The 17,189-nt window shown below is 48.4% G+C and overlaps 1 protein-coding gene across 5 annotated transcripts in view; it reads left to right on the top strand.

Moving 5' to 3' along the window:
- Positions 1-17,189, top strand: part of lama2 (laminin, alpha 2) — a 607,521-nt gene that overhangs the window by 245,438 nt on the left and 344,894 nt on the right. For all 5 annotated transcript variants that reach the window (XM_038799795.1, XM_038799796.1, XM_038799798.1 and 2 more), the window contains exons 11-12: positions 5,825-5,965; positions 8,449-8,622. In XM_038799795.1, the coding sequence (XP_038655723.1) occupies positions 5,825-5,965; positions 8,449-8,622 (315 nt within the window). The remainder of the gene's footprint in view (positions 1-5,824; positions 5,966-8,448; positions 8,623-17,189) is intronic.

Here is a 17,189-nt window from a genome sequence, read left to right on the forward strand (position 1 = left end):
CCAACAGATGTGGTGCCAGGTGTGTTTCAAATTCCTTATAGAATTCCGCTGGGTACCCATCCAGCCTATGGGCCTTCCCCGACTTCATACCCCTGATACTATCCAGCACCTCTCTCAGCCCCAGGGGCTCCTCCAACACCTGCCTCTTTGCCTCCTCCACTTGGGGAAATTCCAGCTTGTCCAGAAACCAGCCCATTTCCCCTCCTCTCCTCCCAGGTCCGCCTCATAAGATCCCTGGTAGCGCTGCTACTATTGTTGACAGCTTTGCGACATAATGTGCCAGCACGTTGAAAGAGACAAACAGTTCTTTAATCCTGTCTAAGGCTCAACTCCATAGGACTCTCAGGACATCTCTTAGTGGTCCATTGATGGTGGACAGGTGTGGAATGAATTTCCTCATCTGATTGTCTATGCCTTCAAATTAGGGTATATCAGCAAGACTCTTGGACTGTGGAAACTCTAATTGCCTTGGTCTTTTGAGGATCATCCCTTTATGGCAGATGATATGATTTAAAATGTCTAATGGTGGTCTTCCCAAATTTATACTTATCAGTGAGGTCTGCTTGTTCAAGCGCTTATAGAACTTCCTGAACTGTATGGTCATATTATTCTCAGTGAAACCAAGGTTAAGCAAATCATTCATCTTTTCCTTGGAGGATGTTGGACATAGTGCATTGATTTGATTTGATTTGATTTATTATTTTCACATGTATTAGTAAACAGTGAAAAGTATTGTTTCTTGCATGCTGTACAAACAATGCATACCATACATAGGGAAGGAAGGAGAGACTGCAGAATATAATGTTACAGTTATAGCAAGGTGTAGAGAAAAGATCAATACGAGGTAGGTCCATTCAAAAGTCTGATGGCAGTAGGGAAGAAGCTGTTCTTGGTACGTGACCTCAAGCTTTGGTATCTTTTTCCTGACGGAAGAAGTGGAAGAGAGTATGTCCGGGGTGTGTGGGGTTCTTAATTATGCTGGCTGCCTTTCTGAGGCAGCGGGAATTATAGAATTATAGACAGAGTCAATGGATGGGAGGCTGGTTTGCGTGATGGATTGGGCTACATTCACGCTCTTTTGTAGTTTCCTGTGGTCTTGGGCAGAGCAGGATCCATACCAAGCTGTGATACAACCAGCAAGAATGCTTTCTATCGTGCATCTGTGGAAGTTGGTGAGAGTCATAGGTGACATGCCAAATTTCCTTAATCTTCTGAGAAAGTAGTCATTGGTGAGCTTTCTTAACTGTAGTGTCAGCATGGGGGGACCAGGACAGGTAGTTGGTGATCTGGACACATAAAAACTTGAAGCTCTCGACCCTTTCTACTTCGTTCCCTGAAGTCGAATACAATCTCCTTTGTTTTGTTGACATTGAGGGAGAGATTATTGCCGTCGCACCAGTTCACCAGATTCTCTATCTCATTCCTGTACTCTGTCTCGTCATTGTTTGAAATCTGACCCACTACTATATCTGGTGCAGAGAATATGCCAAAGCAATATCGGTTAAACAAAACTGAAAAATGGATTGATAAAGGTGGTCAACACCCTTGATTCTTGGTCTAGGAGAATCTGCCAGAACCCACTGTTGGAATCCAGCTTAGTAAAAAGGGTACTCTTGGACAACTTCACCAGACTGTCAACAGATGATAGTGGGTGCACCTTTCTTTGAATGGCTTTATTTCGCTGTGTCAGGATTGTCATAACATACACCAGTATATCATGGTGCAGACACACACACTGATGGATATACAATAGGACCAATCAACATGCACAAACACCGCAGCCAATCACCAGTTAGAACACACTCACTATAAAGACAGAGGGCATCACTTTTCCTGCTCATTCAGGATGTAGCCTCTCAGAAGCACAAGAGCTTATCAGTTACAGTACAGACTCTCACCACGTGCTGAGTGATTCAACTGGTTAGGACAGGCACAGGTCTCTAGTTAATCTAGCATTGTGTAAACCCACAGTAATAGTATGTTTAGCAATTTATAAGAGTTAATAAAATAGTGTTGAACTATCTTCAGTGTTGGTGGCCTGTATGTGTTTCACGGATCCAGAGTGCCCAACACATCATGGTACCAGTAGTTGAGGGATGTTAGAACTTCCTCCCTGCTACCTGCCAGTGATCAGTCTTCCACTAGTCTACAGCCATCCTGCAACATGGACAGTGTCCGCCCGCCGCCGCTCCGCATTACCGGCAATCTGGGGTCCAACTGGAAGATCTTCAAACAGCGATTCCAGCTATACCTTGAGGCAATGGACCTGGAAGCTGCTTCAGATGCACAGAAGATTGCTCTCTTCCTCTCCACAGCCGGGGTCCACGCCATCCACATCTTTAATTCTCTCACCTTCGCCGATGGGGAAGATAAATCTAAGTTCAAGACGGTCCTCCTAAAGTTTGACAGCCACTGCGATGTTGAGGTGAACGAAAGCTTCGAGCGCTACATCTTTCAGCAGCGCTTACAGGGTAAGGACGAACCTTTCCAGTCCTTTATCACCCACCTCCGTGTCCTTAGGCAGTCCTGCAACTACGGGTCCACCTCTGACTCCATGATACGCGACCAGATCGTTTTCGGTATTCAGTTGGACCCCCTACGCCAGCAGCTTCTTAAGGTCAAGCAGCTCACCCTGTCAACTGCCATTGAGGCCTGCCTGTTCCACGAGCACGCCATCACGAGGCATTCCCACATCCAGGCGGCTGAAACGGCGTGGCAAGCTCCCCACGAGGCAGAATGGGTCCAAGTCATCAAATCGCTCCAGGGCCTAAACCCGGATGAAGGCGGCCATTTTGCACGCATTTAGCGGGCTTCCCCGCCTACGTCCACAGCGAATGGGGATCCTCATTCATTAGCGATGAGCTGCGCCAGTTCCTGCTCAACAGGGGCATTGCCTTGAGCAGGACGACCAGCTACAACCCCCGGGGAAACAGGCTAGTGGAGCAGGAGAATGGGACGGTCTGGAAGGCCGTCCAACTGGCCCGACGGTCCATAAATCTCCTGGCCTCCCGCTGGCAGGAGGTCTTTCCCGACGCCCTTCATTCCATTTGGTCGCTCCTGTGCACCGCGACTAATGAAACCCCCCATGAACGTCTCTTTGCCTTCCCCAGGAATTCCACCTCCGGGGTTTCGCTGCCGACATGGCTGGCAACTCCAGGACCCGTTCTCCTCTGTAGACACATTCGATTCCACAAGGCAGACCCGTTGGTTCAGAGGGTACAGTTACTTCACGCCAACCCGCAGTACGCCTACGTAGCGTGCCCGATGGCCGCCAAGACACAGTCTCCCTCAGGGGCCTGGCACCAGCTGGTTCCACACACACACCCTCCACCCGGCGCCACCCTCCCCTCCCCCGGCGCACCCCACCGGAGCCCCAGCTCCAGGACAACCCGTCCTCCCCCTGCTCACACCCGGGGATGAAGAGGATTTCAACACGCTCCAGGAGTCACCGAAAACCAAACTGACGCCGAAATCGCCGCCAGCACTGTGGCGCTTTCAACGACAGATCCAGGCTCCGGACCGCCTGAATTTGTAATATTACCTATGCTTTTAAAACACATATTTCTGTATATAGTTTTCCACCATCCCCGCCGGACTGAATTTTTTAACAGGGGGTGAATGTTGTAGTCACCACTGATGTATATATTGTACATAGAAGATGTCGGTGTTGGTGTTTTGTGGTAAGGCCCTGTACTACAGGTGTGGGGGTAGTTCCATGCTTGCTGGCTCTGCCCAGTAAGCAGAGTATACATACGTGTGCTCCCTATACAGCAGCCATTTCGCCAGCTGCTGTAGGAGGCCACACATCTTAGTGTGATAAACCCTCGATTGCATCCAACTCTCGTCTTTGTGTAATTGATCGTGCATCAACCACAAGTACTAGCCTATTGATACAAATCATTTAAGAAATCAATTGATTCACCCAACCTCTGGTTGAATTTTTCTCTTTTTGAAGCTAGATTCTTCTGAGGGCTGAAGTACTTATCGAAGGCCCCTATAACCTTGACACACAATGATGAGGTTTCGTTGATGTGCCAAGACATCATCAATTATGGCCCCCACTGCATATGCAAGTGTACAGACTTGATATTTCTGAGTTTTCCCGAGTAAATCAAAAGCTATTGAGTAATGTTTGAACTGTCTTTTCCAGAGCTCCCATGATTCTCCTTGTTGAAGACCCTCATTGTGTTAAATAGGCTGTGTAAAGGATAGTGGATGTTCAGTAGCTGTAGACAACTTGCGTGTCTCACTGCTCGCCCACCAGAGTACTTTTCCGTTTTGATATTTGTTGTTGTGAAGTGGATCTGGTCGTGGTCTTTACCCGTGGGTTATCAACCTCAGTTTCTTAAATTGTGGCCTCTAGTGCTGCCATCATATTTCATGGAGGTTTAACTATTTATTTAAACTATTTTCAAGATTACATAGGTACATGGGGCTGGATTCTCCGCCCCGCCACATTTCTGTTTCACCCTGCCTGCGGGATGCTCCGTTACGCCGACGAGTCAATGGAGTTTCCCATTGTGGGGCAGGCCCATGCCGACGGGAAACCCCCGGGCTGCCGGCACAATGGAGCATCCCGCCGGCGATGAATCCAGCCCATGGTTCCTAAGATCCAGTCTGTTCTGCGCCTTGTCCCTTGGAGCCTTTTGGTCATCTGACCCTTGATGACACACTTATATCATTAAATGGTCTCATTAACTTAACCATCAATCCATTCTTATACAGGATAAGACATACGATTCCATCCATGGAGTGTGTTCAGCATATTATTGTGTGCCCCACTTCAGTGATTGCTCAAGAATTTAAATAATTTGTTGGAGGCTTCTAGTGTTGGATCCGATGAGCTTTAAGCAATGGGTAATTTAGTTAATGTCACAAGCCAACTGTGCAGGTGTTTGTTAAATTCACGCAATAGCCAAAATTCTGCAAGTATAAGCCCTTCTCCAACAATCTCGGGCAGGATTCTTGGGAAACCGACGGGACGGGCAACTCTGGCGCGAAGGAGTGGCATGAACCACTCCGACGTCAGGCCACCCTGAAGGTGTGGAATCCTCCGCACATTCAGGGGCTAGGCCTGCGCCGGAGTGGTTTGCGCTGCGCCAGCTGGGGGGAAAGGGGCTTGGCCCCACGCCAACTGGCGCCGAAGGGCCTCCGCCAGCAGGCGCGAGGTGCCGCTTGCGCGGGAGCGTTAGCGTGTGCTGCCGTTATCCCAGCGCATGCACAGGGGGGTTCATCTCCGCGCCGGCCATCGCAGACCGTTACACCGGCCGGCGCGGAAGAATAGTGTGCACTCATGGCACATGCCCGCTCGTGGGCCAGGCCACCATGGGGGCACCCCCCGGGGCCAGATTCCCCCTTGCCCCCCCGAGGACCCGGAGGCTGCCCGCGGAGCCAGGTCCCGCTGGCAAGTACCTGTCGTAACATACGCCGACAGGACCCGCCGAAAAAGGGGAGCCACTTGGCCCATCGTGGGCCAGAGAATCGCTGAGGGGGGGGGGTGGCTGCCAACAGCCTCCTACCGGCGCAGCGCGAATCCTGCCCCTGCCAAATCCCCGGTGCCGGAGAATTTGGCAGCCGGCAGGTGGGTTGGAGATTCCCGCCCCATATCTCACCATCAATTTAATATTTGTAGTGTAATATAAGTAACAATTCAAAATTTTCTAGTGTCACTTATGTTATACTGTGATTTTTTTGGAAACAAACGCAATGATCTTAGATGGAATTGTCTCATTTTTTGTGGAACGATGTACACCTTCCGTTACATTAAAACATTTGTAAATTAATCATAAGCGTTAATATATTTTCTGTTTGATGCAATTTCCAGGCCAATGTTGAAGGACAAAATTGTGACCACTGCAAAACAGGATTCTTCAACTTGCAGTTAGAGAACTACTATGGCTGTGACCAGTGCTTCTGTTCAGGTGTATGCAGTGAATGTGAAGCCTCTCAATGGACCTACAATAAGGTAAGAGATATCAAGTGGCAAATAACCTTTGTTGAATGTTTATAGTTTACTGCTGGAGGGGATTTTTTTTTCAGTTTACACTAAAGGCAGAGAGCTTGTTCACCAACCATGCACCTTATTAACTTTCCATTCACTAAATTCATGGAAAATTATAGGTCGTGTGACAAAGGTTTCTTAATTTATATGGCTGGCAGTAATTGATCTTGGAGAAGTACCACTTTAATCTTCTCTCTCTGCTCATATCTGTGAAACATGCTTGAGAACCGGACCACTTTTCCAACTGGGTTTGTCCAATTAACTCCTGCAAATTGAGTGAACCCAATCGGAAACTCAACATTTATCAATGCTAATTCCTGCTCAGTCACCTGAATCTGCATTACTTTTCCTTCCTTCCCTCGGCTCAGAGCTCAGATTGACAAACTCACTCGTAACGAGAATCCTCAATGTACAGCATTGACGAGAGTACATGGAATTTGACATGCAGTATATGGACATGTAATACACAGATATGAACCGCAGAAGTTTAAGAAGGCAGCTCACTACAACCTCCTTAAGGACAATTAACGATAGGCAATTAATGCTTGCCTAGCCAGCGAAGCCCATCTCTCATAAATGAATTTAAGAGAATATGTCAGTTGAAAACATGATCTAAAATTCACCTGGTTAAAAATAACATTTGATTTCTCTCCTGTCCTTGCGAATTAATGATGTGGAGATGCCGGCGTTGGACTGGGGTGAGCACAGTAAGAAGTCTTACAACACCAGGTTAAAGTCCAACAGGTTTGTTTCAAACACGAGCTTTCGGAGCACGGCTCCATTCACCTGAAGAAGGAGCCGTGCTCCGAAAGCTCGTGTTTGAAACAAACCTGTTGGACTTTAACCTGGTGTTGTAAGACTTCTTACCTTGCGAATTAAGACATAGGATGCCTTGAATTCCCAGGAGGCTTCTTCCTCAAATGACACTTAGGGCAGAATTTTTCGGCTGTGCCTGCCAGGTGACCAGAAACTCCCACCCGAAGTCAACGGACCTTTACATGGTCTCCGTCCCAATGTCATGAGACAAGACTAAGGGAGTGTTAATGATGATGTTAAAGACTGAGGAAGGTGCTAATGGTCTCAAGGTCAGACAGCAGAGTGTACCAATGACAGAGCAAGGCTCAGTGCTCTGTGAAAGCAAAACATAAAAACAAGTTACACACTGGCCATGTGGGAGAGGGGGTTTGGAAAAAAAACCTAAGAAAAATAACCATGATGTGGAGATGCTGGCGTTGGACTGGGGTGAGCACAGTAAGAAGTCTTACAACACCAGGTTAAAGTCCAACACTAGCTTTCGGAGCACTGCTCCTTCCTCAGGTGAATCTGAATCCTGCTGATTCACCTGAGGAAGGAGCAGTGCTCTGAAAGCTAGTGTTTGAAACAAACATGTTGGACTTTAACCCGGTGTTGTAAGACTTCTTACTAAGAAAAATAAAACAAAGGTCAAAAGTGGAGGACAGAGTTTATGGTCTGAAGTTGTTGAACTCATTGTTATGCCCAGAAGGCTGAAAAGCACCTTGGCTCAGTTTGCAAGCATGATGCTGACCTCCCTGTTGCTTGCCATTTCAATTCACCATCCAGCTCTCATGCTCACATTTTTGTCCCTGGACCTGCTGCAATGTTCCAGTAAAGCCCAACACAAACTGAAGGACTAGTACCTCATCTTCTGATTGGGCATTTTACAGCCTTATAGACTTAACATTCTGAGTTCAACAACTTTGGACCGTGAACTCTCTCCTCCATTTTGATCATTTTATTTTTAATTTTTTCTTCCAACACAGTCCTTCCACAGAGCCTGACAATAATTTGTTCTTAGGCTTTGCATTCAGAGAACATTGATCCATGTTCTTGATACCCTTAACACACTCTGCTATCTGACCTTTTGGCCATTATTCGCACCTTCCTTAATCTTTAATACTATCATTAACAATCCTTGTGTTCATCACATCATTGTCAAATCTCTCCTGAGTTCCCATCTATCCCGACCTTCTGCTTTGCTCCCCTGCTCCGCTCCCTCTCTTAAACAGTATAAAACCCATCACTTTAGTTCTGAAGAAGAGTCACACCGACTTGAAACGTTAACTCTATTTCTCTTCTCCACAGATGTTGCCAGACCTTCTGTGTTTACCAAGATTTCTGGCTTTTAATTTAATATTTCATCATCTGTATTCCATAGCTTTTTATTATGAGTGGACTCATTTTTATCATGTGTCTTTCATAAAAAAACATAGAAAATAGAAGCAGAGGAGGTGGCCTGCTCCGCCATTCATTATGATAATGGCTGATCATCAAGATCAATACCCTGATCCCACCTCTAACAGCCCCCCCCCCCCCTCCCCCATATATAGAAAGTGGAAGCAGGAGTAAAATGCATGCTGGAAGTGAGATGGCTAGAAGAATTCGATCTTGATAAATAATGCTTTGTTCTCTCAACATTTGCTTTTTAGGTGACTAACATGTTTGATTGGTTCCTCACCGATTTGCAAGGAATTTCAAAAATTGTGCCCAAGCAGGAGACCTTGGATGGGCTACTGAAGGTGAACATTAATGAATATGAAGGCAGCAGGATTTTATCACGCCCATATTATTGGAGCGCGCCAAGTGCATATTTGGGCCACAAGGTATCTAATTTTCAAGACGTTCAATGAAATAAATTTAAATTGTTGATTTGCTGCAACTTTTAAATAATATTTCTTCTAAAGGTGGCATTGTGAATATTATTTGATTAATTCAGTGTGGTAGGGCTCAGTCAAGGTTACTGTGACAGTCTGACTGTACTGACCTTTAAATCTCCACTCTCTGGAACTTCCTTGAAATCTGTGGTTATCCAAACAATTCTAACATAATTTTCACTGCAAGCTAAGCCGTAAAACCTGCATAGACTGCACACAAATTGGCTTACTAAGTTTATGCGTTTGCGTGTGTGTGTATGCACCTATGCAAAACAAATTAAAGACTTAAATCACCTGTGCACTTCAAAACAAAATGGGGGGGAATGTTGCTCTAATTGCAATATGTTAAATACACACTTCTCAGCAATTCAACCTTTTGATTAGAGCTTTGGGATATTTGAGCAGTTTTTGTAATTCAGGTAAACAACTGATAATGTAGGATTATAGCTCTGCATTTGATTGTCTGCTGTTAAGGCAGTTCTCCATAGTCTTTAGCAGGTTACGGGCAACACTACTGCATGTGTGGTTGGTGGAAGCGTAGCAGATATGGCAAATCAGGTATGGTGGCTGATAATTACCTTGGCATGGCTTTCTTTATGCAGTATGACTGAAATCTTGACAGGCTGTGATTTGTATGTTTCCGAGGAAGAATGAACATTTGTGGATTTGTTCATGGATTGGATTAGATTGGATTGGATTTTTTTATTGTCACGTGTACCGAGGTACAGTGAAAAGTATTTTTCTGCGTGCAACTCAACCGATCATTAAGTACATGAAAAGAAAAGAAAATATATAATAGGGCAACACAAGATACACAATGTAATGACATAGACACCGGCATCGGGTGAAGCACACAGGGGTTTAGGAGTCTGGTAACAGCGGGGATGAAGCTGTTTTTGAGTCTGTTCGTGCGTGTTCTCAGACTTTTGTATCTCCTGCCCGATGGAAGAAGTTGGAAGAGTGAGTAAGCCGGGTGGGAGGAGTCTTTGATTATGCTACCCGCTTTCCCCAGGCAGCGGGAGGTGTAGATGGAATCAATGGATGGGTGGCAGGTTTGTGTGATGGACTGGACTGTGTTCACGACTCTCTGATGTTTCTTGCGGTCTTGGGCCGAGCAGTTGCCATACCAGGCTGTGATGCAGCCCGATAGGATGCTTTCTATGGTGCATCTGTAAAAGTTGGTAAGAGTAATGTGGACATGCCGAATTTGTTTAGTTTCCTGTTGTGCTGTCTTGGTTCTAACCTCGACGTGGGTGGACCAGGACAGAATTTTAGTGATGTGTACCCGTAGGAATTTGAAGCTGTTAACCATCTTCACCTCGGCCCCTGATGCTGACAGGGGGATGGAGAGTGCTTTGCTTCCTGAAGTCAGTTACCAGCTCTTTAGTTTTGCTGGCATTGAGGGATAGATTGCTGTCGCTGCACAGCTCCACTAGGTTCTCAATTTCCCTTCTGTATTCTGACTCGTCGTTATTTCAGATCCGGCCCACTATGGTCCTATCGTCAGCAAACTTCTAGATGGTGTTGGAATCGCATTTTGTCAGGCAGTCATATGTGGATAGGGAGTAAAAAAGGGGGCTAAGTATGCAGCCTTGAGGGGCCCCCGTATTGAGGACGATTGTGGAGGAGGTGTTGTTGTTTATTCTTGCTGATTGTGGTCTGTGGGTCAGAAAGTCGAGGATCCAGTTGCAGAGTGAGGGGCCAAGTCCTATGTTTTGGAGCTTTGATATGAGCTTGGCAGGGATTATAGTGTTGAAGGCGGAGCTGTAGTCAATAAATAGGAGTCTGATGTAGGACAAACAAAAGGGAAAATGCTGGAAAATCTCAGCAAGTCTGATGTAGGAGTCCTTGTTGCCAAGATGCTCTAGGGATGTCTGTAGGGCCAGGGAGGTGGCATCTTGTGGACCAGTTGCGGCGGTATACGAATTGCAGTGGATTAAGGCGTTCTGGGAATATGTCAATTAATACAATGGATGACATTAATTTGGAAGGCACATTTTTTGTTGATGTAGTCTCGAATGAAGGCAGGGCAAACACAGCCAAAAAGAATAAAATGGTGTCTCAAAGAACAAAAAGTGCTAAACGTTATACTCGAATGTTGACAATGGCCAAATGGATAGTTGCTTTGTTGATAAATCGATCCTTCATCACCGTGAAGTTAGGTACAGGAGTAAGAGCAAACCTCATAAGCATCGGTGATATCAAGACTGCAATTAAAACCGAGAATCTTGTTGAAGGACCATAATGGTCAGAAATTTGACATATTGGGAATGTGTGATTTGGACGTACAAGTAAAAAATATCCAGTGTTTAACTTACTGCCACTTCTCTTCCAGGAATGCCTACCGTGAAGAAGTACTGCTCTTCTCTCCGATTCTCTCCTTACAGATGCTGCCAGACCGACTGATATTTTCCAGCATTTCCTCTTTTGGTTTCAGATTCCAGCATCCACAGTAATTTGCTTTTAGTGAATGTACAGTACTTGCTACTTTCTTCAACTAGCTTGAGCTGCCAGAATCCTTACGGAATTGTCCATTGTCACTATTCCAGTATAACAAACGAACATCCTTAACAGTTGCTAAAGGTCGTGAGCGATGAAGGTGATGAAGCGTGTGTAGTATTGGAGCTGCTGAGAAGAGTGTATAGCACCTACAGTGCACTGAGCACACACAGTGGATCAGTGGAGTCCATTGTGCAGGCTTTTCCAGAAATATTCCAGGTTTTTACTTACACTTACAAGATTCAATTGAAAAAGGGTGCTCAACCGGTGATACATGCTCCGAGAAGCGTTCTGACACCATTAAGTGATCATATAAAGACAGAATTAGGCAGGATGAAACATCTTGGCATTATGAAAAAGATTGAAGAGCTGACAGATTGGGTCAATTTGATGCTTTGGGTTAGAAAAAAGGAAACATTGATCTTCGAATTTGTATGGATCCCAAAGATTTAAATGCGAATATAAAAAGGAACACTATCTGATACCTAAAAAAAGAGGTCACAAGTGAGATGTCTGATGCGAAATATTTCAGCAAACCTGATGCTTCGCAAGGATTCTGGCAGCTCAAGCTAGATGAAGAAAGTAGCAAGTAGTGTCCATTCAATAAAAGCAAATTACTGCAGATGCTGGAATCTGAAACCAAAAGAGAAAATGCTGGAAAATCTCAGCAGGTCTGGCAACATCGCTGAGGAGAGAATCAGAGAGAAGAGCAGTACTTCTTCACGGTAGGCATTCCTGGAAGAGAAGTGGCAGTGAGTTAAACACTGGATAAAAGCAAATTACTGCTTTTACAAAGGGTCATCTGGATTCGAAACATTAGCTCTTTTCTCTCCTTACGGATGCTGCCAGACCTGCTGAGATTTTCCAGCATTTTCTCTTCAGCTTACTGTACATTCAGTACTCCATTTGGCAGATATTGCTTTCTTCGTATGCCCTTTGGCATAATCTCATGTCAGAAATATTCCACAGATCGATGGAACATATTATTGAAGGCATTCAGGGTGTGTGAGTGTGGTGAATGTATAAATACTGTTAATTCACCAGTATACTGTATTACGTTATACTATGTTATTAACCCTGTGGGCTCCATTTATGGGCCACTGTGTGGCTTCACCCAAAGGGGAAGATGTTGGAGCATGTACGGGCTCCGCCCTTTAGAGGAAGTGTAAGAGCAGCAGACCTGCGGGACCGCCTTCAGTATTGTACCGGTCGCAGGCAGGCAAAGTTGTAAGTTGATTAAAACCACTATTTACTTCGACACGTGTCTTCGAGTGAATTGATGGTCGCATCAATTTAATCAACTTAAAGAAATACTATGGAGTCAGCCCTCGAACCTGACAGACTGGAGCTCGATCCACAGGCCGCGGAGGCGAAATAAATTTTTTCACATTGGCTTCAGTGTTTCAAGGCCTACCTTGCCACGTCGTCGACATCATCCGTCATGGATGAACAGAAATTGAGTCTCCTCCATGCACGGGTGAGCCATCACATTTCTGCCCAGCTTGCCGAAGCCACCTCCTATACAGAGGCCCTCGCAATACTCGAACGTATCTACGTGCGGCCTGTGAACGAGGTCTACGCGCGACATATCTTCACCACTCACCGCCAACGCCCCGGGTAGTCGCTAGATGAATATCTGCGCAACCTCAAAGCCCTCGCGCGCAACTGTAACTATCAGGCCGTTACGGCCACTCAGCACATGGAGCTCGCCGTCCGAGACGTTTACGTTGCGGGGTCAGATCGAAATATGTGCTCGAAAAAGAGGCCCAGGACCTGGGGGACACGGTAAAACTGGTGACCTCGCTGGAGGTCGCTTTTCAGAGTCTCACTGCGTTCCCGGCCACGTGACTCCCTTGTGGGCCCCCGACCAGAGACTATCCGAGGCCTGTGCCACGTGGCCGCCTGCTCATCATGGGTGGCTACCTTGCTATTTTTGCGGCCAGCCACAACACCCCCGGCAACACTGCTCAGCCCACAACGCGAACTGCAGAAGCTGCGGGCGAAAAGGACACTTCGCCAAGGTCTGCCTGGCCAAGCCTAAACACTCGAACTCACAGACCCGATCCACCGACTCTCAGGCCCACAGACCCCGTAATGTGGCAGCGTGCCTGCCGACTCCAACTCCGCACAACACGTGCGACTCATGGGGGCCGCCATCTTGGCCACCCTCCCCCACGGGGCCAGCCACGTGCGATCCATGGGGACCGCCATCTTTGGTGCCATCTTCCTAACCGCCCGCCATGCTTGATCAACGGGGGCTGCCATCTTGGTCACCATCTGCTACGCCACTCGACGCGTACGACCTGCACGGACAGTCATCGCGGGGCCGCCCCAGCACCACCGATATCATCGGCGATTACCCTCAACTCAGTGCAGTCACCTTGGACCAGTCGCGACCCAAGCACCTCAGGAGTTCCATGATGGCCGTCCGGGTTAACGAGTACGAGACACCTTGTCTGTTCAACTCCGGGAGCACCGGGAGTTTTATTCACCCGGATCTGGTAAGACGCTGCTCGCTCCCAATATTCCCGATGCAACAAACAATCTCCCTCGCCTCTGGGTCACACTCAGTACAAATCCAAGGGTGCACAACTGCAACCATAGCGATACAGGGCGCCGAGTATAATAATTTTCAATTGTATGTGCTCCCAGACCTCTGCGCCCCTCTCCTTTTAGGACTCGACTTTCAGTGCCATCTCAGGAGCCTAACACTTAATTTTGGCGGACCCCTGTCCCCGCTCACCAAATGCAGCCTTGCAACCCTAAAAGTCCACCCTCCTCCCCTCTTCGCTAACCTCACCGTGGACTGCAAGCCAGTAGCCACTCGAAGCAGGAGGTATAGTATGCAGGACAGGGCGTTTATTAGGTCTGAGGTCCAGCGTCTCTTGCGGGAAGGAGTCATAGAGGCCAGCAATAGCCCCTGGAGAGCTCAGGTGGTGGTGGTCAAGACCGGGGAAAAGTTCCGGATGGTGGTTGATTACAGCAAGACCATTAACCGGTTTACGCAACTTGATGTGTACCCTCTTCCCCGGATTGCAGACATGGTGAATCAGATTGCGCACTACCGTGTGGTCTCCACGGTGGATCTGAAGTCTGCATACCACCAGCTCCCAATCCGCCTGGAGGACCGCCACTACACGGTGTTTGAGGCAGACGGCCGCCTTTTTCATTTCCTCCGGGTCCCCTTTGGCGTCACGAACGGGGTTTCGATGTTCCAACGAGCGATGGACCGAATAGTGGACCAGTACGGGCTGCGGGCCACATTTCCGTATTCGGACAATGTCACCATCTGCGGCCATGATCAGCAGGACCACGACGCCAATCTCCACCGATTTCTCCAAACCACCCAAAAACTTAACCTCACTTATAACAAGGAGAAATGTGTTTTCCGCACAACCAGGCTAGCCATCCTTGGCTACGGCATGGAAAACGGGGTCCTAGGGCCCAACACTGACCGTATGCGCCACCTCCTACAACTCCCCCTCCTTCACTGTCCCAAGGCCCTCAATAATGGATTTTGTTCCTATTACGCCCAGTGGGTCCCCCAGTATGCGGACAGAGCCCGGCCACTATTTAAGGCCACCCTTTTCCCACTGGCAGCCGAGGCTCGGCAGGCCTTCAACTACATCAAGGCGGACATCGCCAAAGCCGCCATGTGTGCGGTGCACGAGTCTGTCCCCTTCCAGGTGGAGAGCGACCCTTCAGAGGTCGCTCTCGCCGCCACCCTTAACCAAGCAGGCAGGCCGGTAGCGTTCTTTTCACGCACCCTCACCACCTCTGAACTTCGACACTCCTTGGTCAAAAAAGAAGCCCAAGCCATCGTGGAAGCCGTGCGGCACTGGAGGCACTACCTCGCTGGTAGGAGGTTACCCTCGTCACCGACCAACCATCGGTTGCCTTCATGTTTGATAATACGCAGCTAGGGCAAGATCAAGAATGATAAGATCTTGAGGTGGAGGATCGAACTCGCCACCTTTAATTACGATATAGTATATCGTCCTGGGAAGCTCAATGAGCCCCCAGATGCCCTGTCCCACGGCACATGCGCCAGCGCGCAAGATGACCGACTACGGGCTATCCACGACGACCTCTGTCACCCGGGGGGTCACCCGACTCGCCCATTACATCAAGGCCCGCAACCTGCCCTTCTCCACCGAGGAGGTCAGAGCTGTAACCAGGGACTGCCAAATATGCGCGGAGTGTAAACCGCACTTCTATCGACCAGATAAGGCTCACCTGGTAAAGGCATCCCGGCCCTTTGTTCGCCTCAGTATTGATTTCAAAGGGCCCCTCCCCTCATATAATCACAATACCTATTTTCTCAACATTATAGACGAGTTCTCCCGTTTCCCATTTGCCATCCCATGCCCCAATATGACCCCCCCCACTGTTATCAGAGCCCTGCACAGTGCCTTCACCTTGCTTGGTTTCTCCAATTATGTCCACAGTGACAGGGGCTCGTCATTGTTTGTCTGCCGTAGGAGAGCTACCACAGGGGCCTCGCTTCTGTCCTGGCTGATGACACCAGGTCCTGTCCTCCTCCGGAAACATGTTCGGACCCATAAGACCGGCCCCCTGGTAGAGAGGGTCCAGCTCCTGCACTCGAACCCACATTATGCATACGTTGAACACCCCGATGGCCGGCAGGATACCATCTCCCGCCGAGACCTGACGCCCGCAGGCTCCTCCACCACTACCACTAATGTACCCCCCACACTATACCCTGCCCAACCCCCCATGTCCTGTGCTCCCACACCTATTTGGTTCCCGGGCTCCCTTCCACCTGGCACACCAGTCCGCAGGAATGAAGCTTCGGAAGAGCTGCCCCCGGTGCTTTGGCGGTCGCAACGTACGATCCGGGCGCCGGAACGACTGAATTTGTGAACCCGTCACCCCCACCGGACTTAATTTCTTTACAGGCGGTGAATGTGGTGAATGTATAAGTACTGTTAATTCACCAGTATACTGTATTGCGTTATACTATGTTATTAAACCTGTGGGCTCCATCTATGGGCCACTGTGTGGCTTCACCCAAAGGGGGAGATGTTGGAACATGTACGGGCTCCGCCCATGGCTCCGCCCTTTAGAGGAAGTATAAGAGCAGCAGACCTGCAGGACCACCTTCAGTATTGTACCGGTCGCAGGCAGGCAAAGTTGTAAGTTGATTAAAACCACTGTTTACTTCGACACATGCCTTTGAGCGAATTGATGGTCGCATCAGTGAGTATACATCGATAACATCATAATTTGGGGTTCCACCCAAGAGGAACCCAAAGACAGGTTAATTAGGGTACCACAAAATATTAGAAGAAATGGGCAATCACTCAATAAGGTTAAATGTCAGTTTGGTGTAAAGGAAAAAAAACGAACCTGGGAGGCAGATTATCTGTTCAAGGAATAGAGCCTGATGACATGAAGATATGAGCCATCATAAATATGTCTCGACCTACAGATAAAGAGCGAGCACTAAGAGTACAGGGCATGATCAACTTCATTGGAAAGGTCATAGCAAATCTCTCAGCAAAGACAGCGGGCGCGATTCTACGCTCCCACGCCGGGTGGGAGAATCGAGGGAGGGCCGCTCTGGCACCCCCTGCGATTCTCCCACCCCCCCAAAATGGCGTGTCGTGTCTTGCGACACGCTGCTCGGAGAATCACGGGTCACCATTTTTCATGGTGACCCGCGATTCTCCAGCCCGGATGGGCCGAGCGGCCTGCCGTTCCCGACCTGTTCTCGCAGGCGGCAACCACACCTGGTCGCTGCCGGCGTGAACATGGCGCCAAAGGTGAGTTTGTGGCTTGTGGGGGGCGGAGAAGGGAGCAAACACCATGGCCGTGCTCGGGAGGGGACTGGCCCGCGATCAGTGCCCACCGATCGTTGGGTCGGCGTCTCCAAGGGACGCACTCTTTCCCCTCCGCCGCCCCGCAAGATCAAGCCGCCATGTCTTGCGGGGCAGCGGAGGAGAAGATGGCAACCGCGCATGCGCGGGTTGACGTCGGCCAATCTGCGCATGCGC

Source organism: Scyliorhinus canicula, chromosome 6 (genome assembly GCF_902713615.1).
Source record: "Scyliorhinus canicula chromosome 6, sScyCan1.1, whole genome shotgun sequence".
Taxonomy (NCBI): Eukaryota; Metazoa; Chordata; class Chondrichthyes; order Carcharhiniformes; family Scyliorhinidae; genus Scyliorhinus; species Scyliorhinus canicula.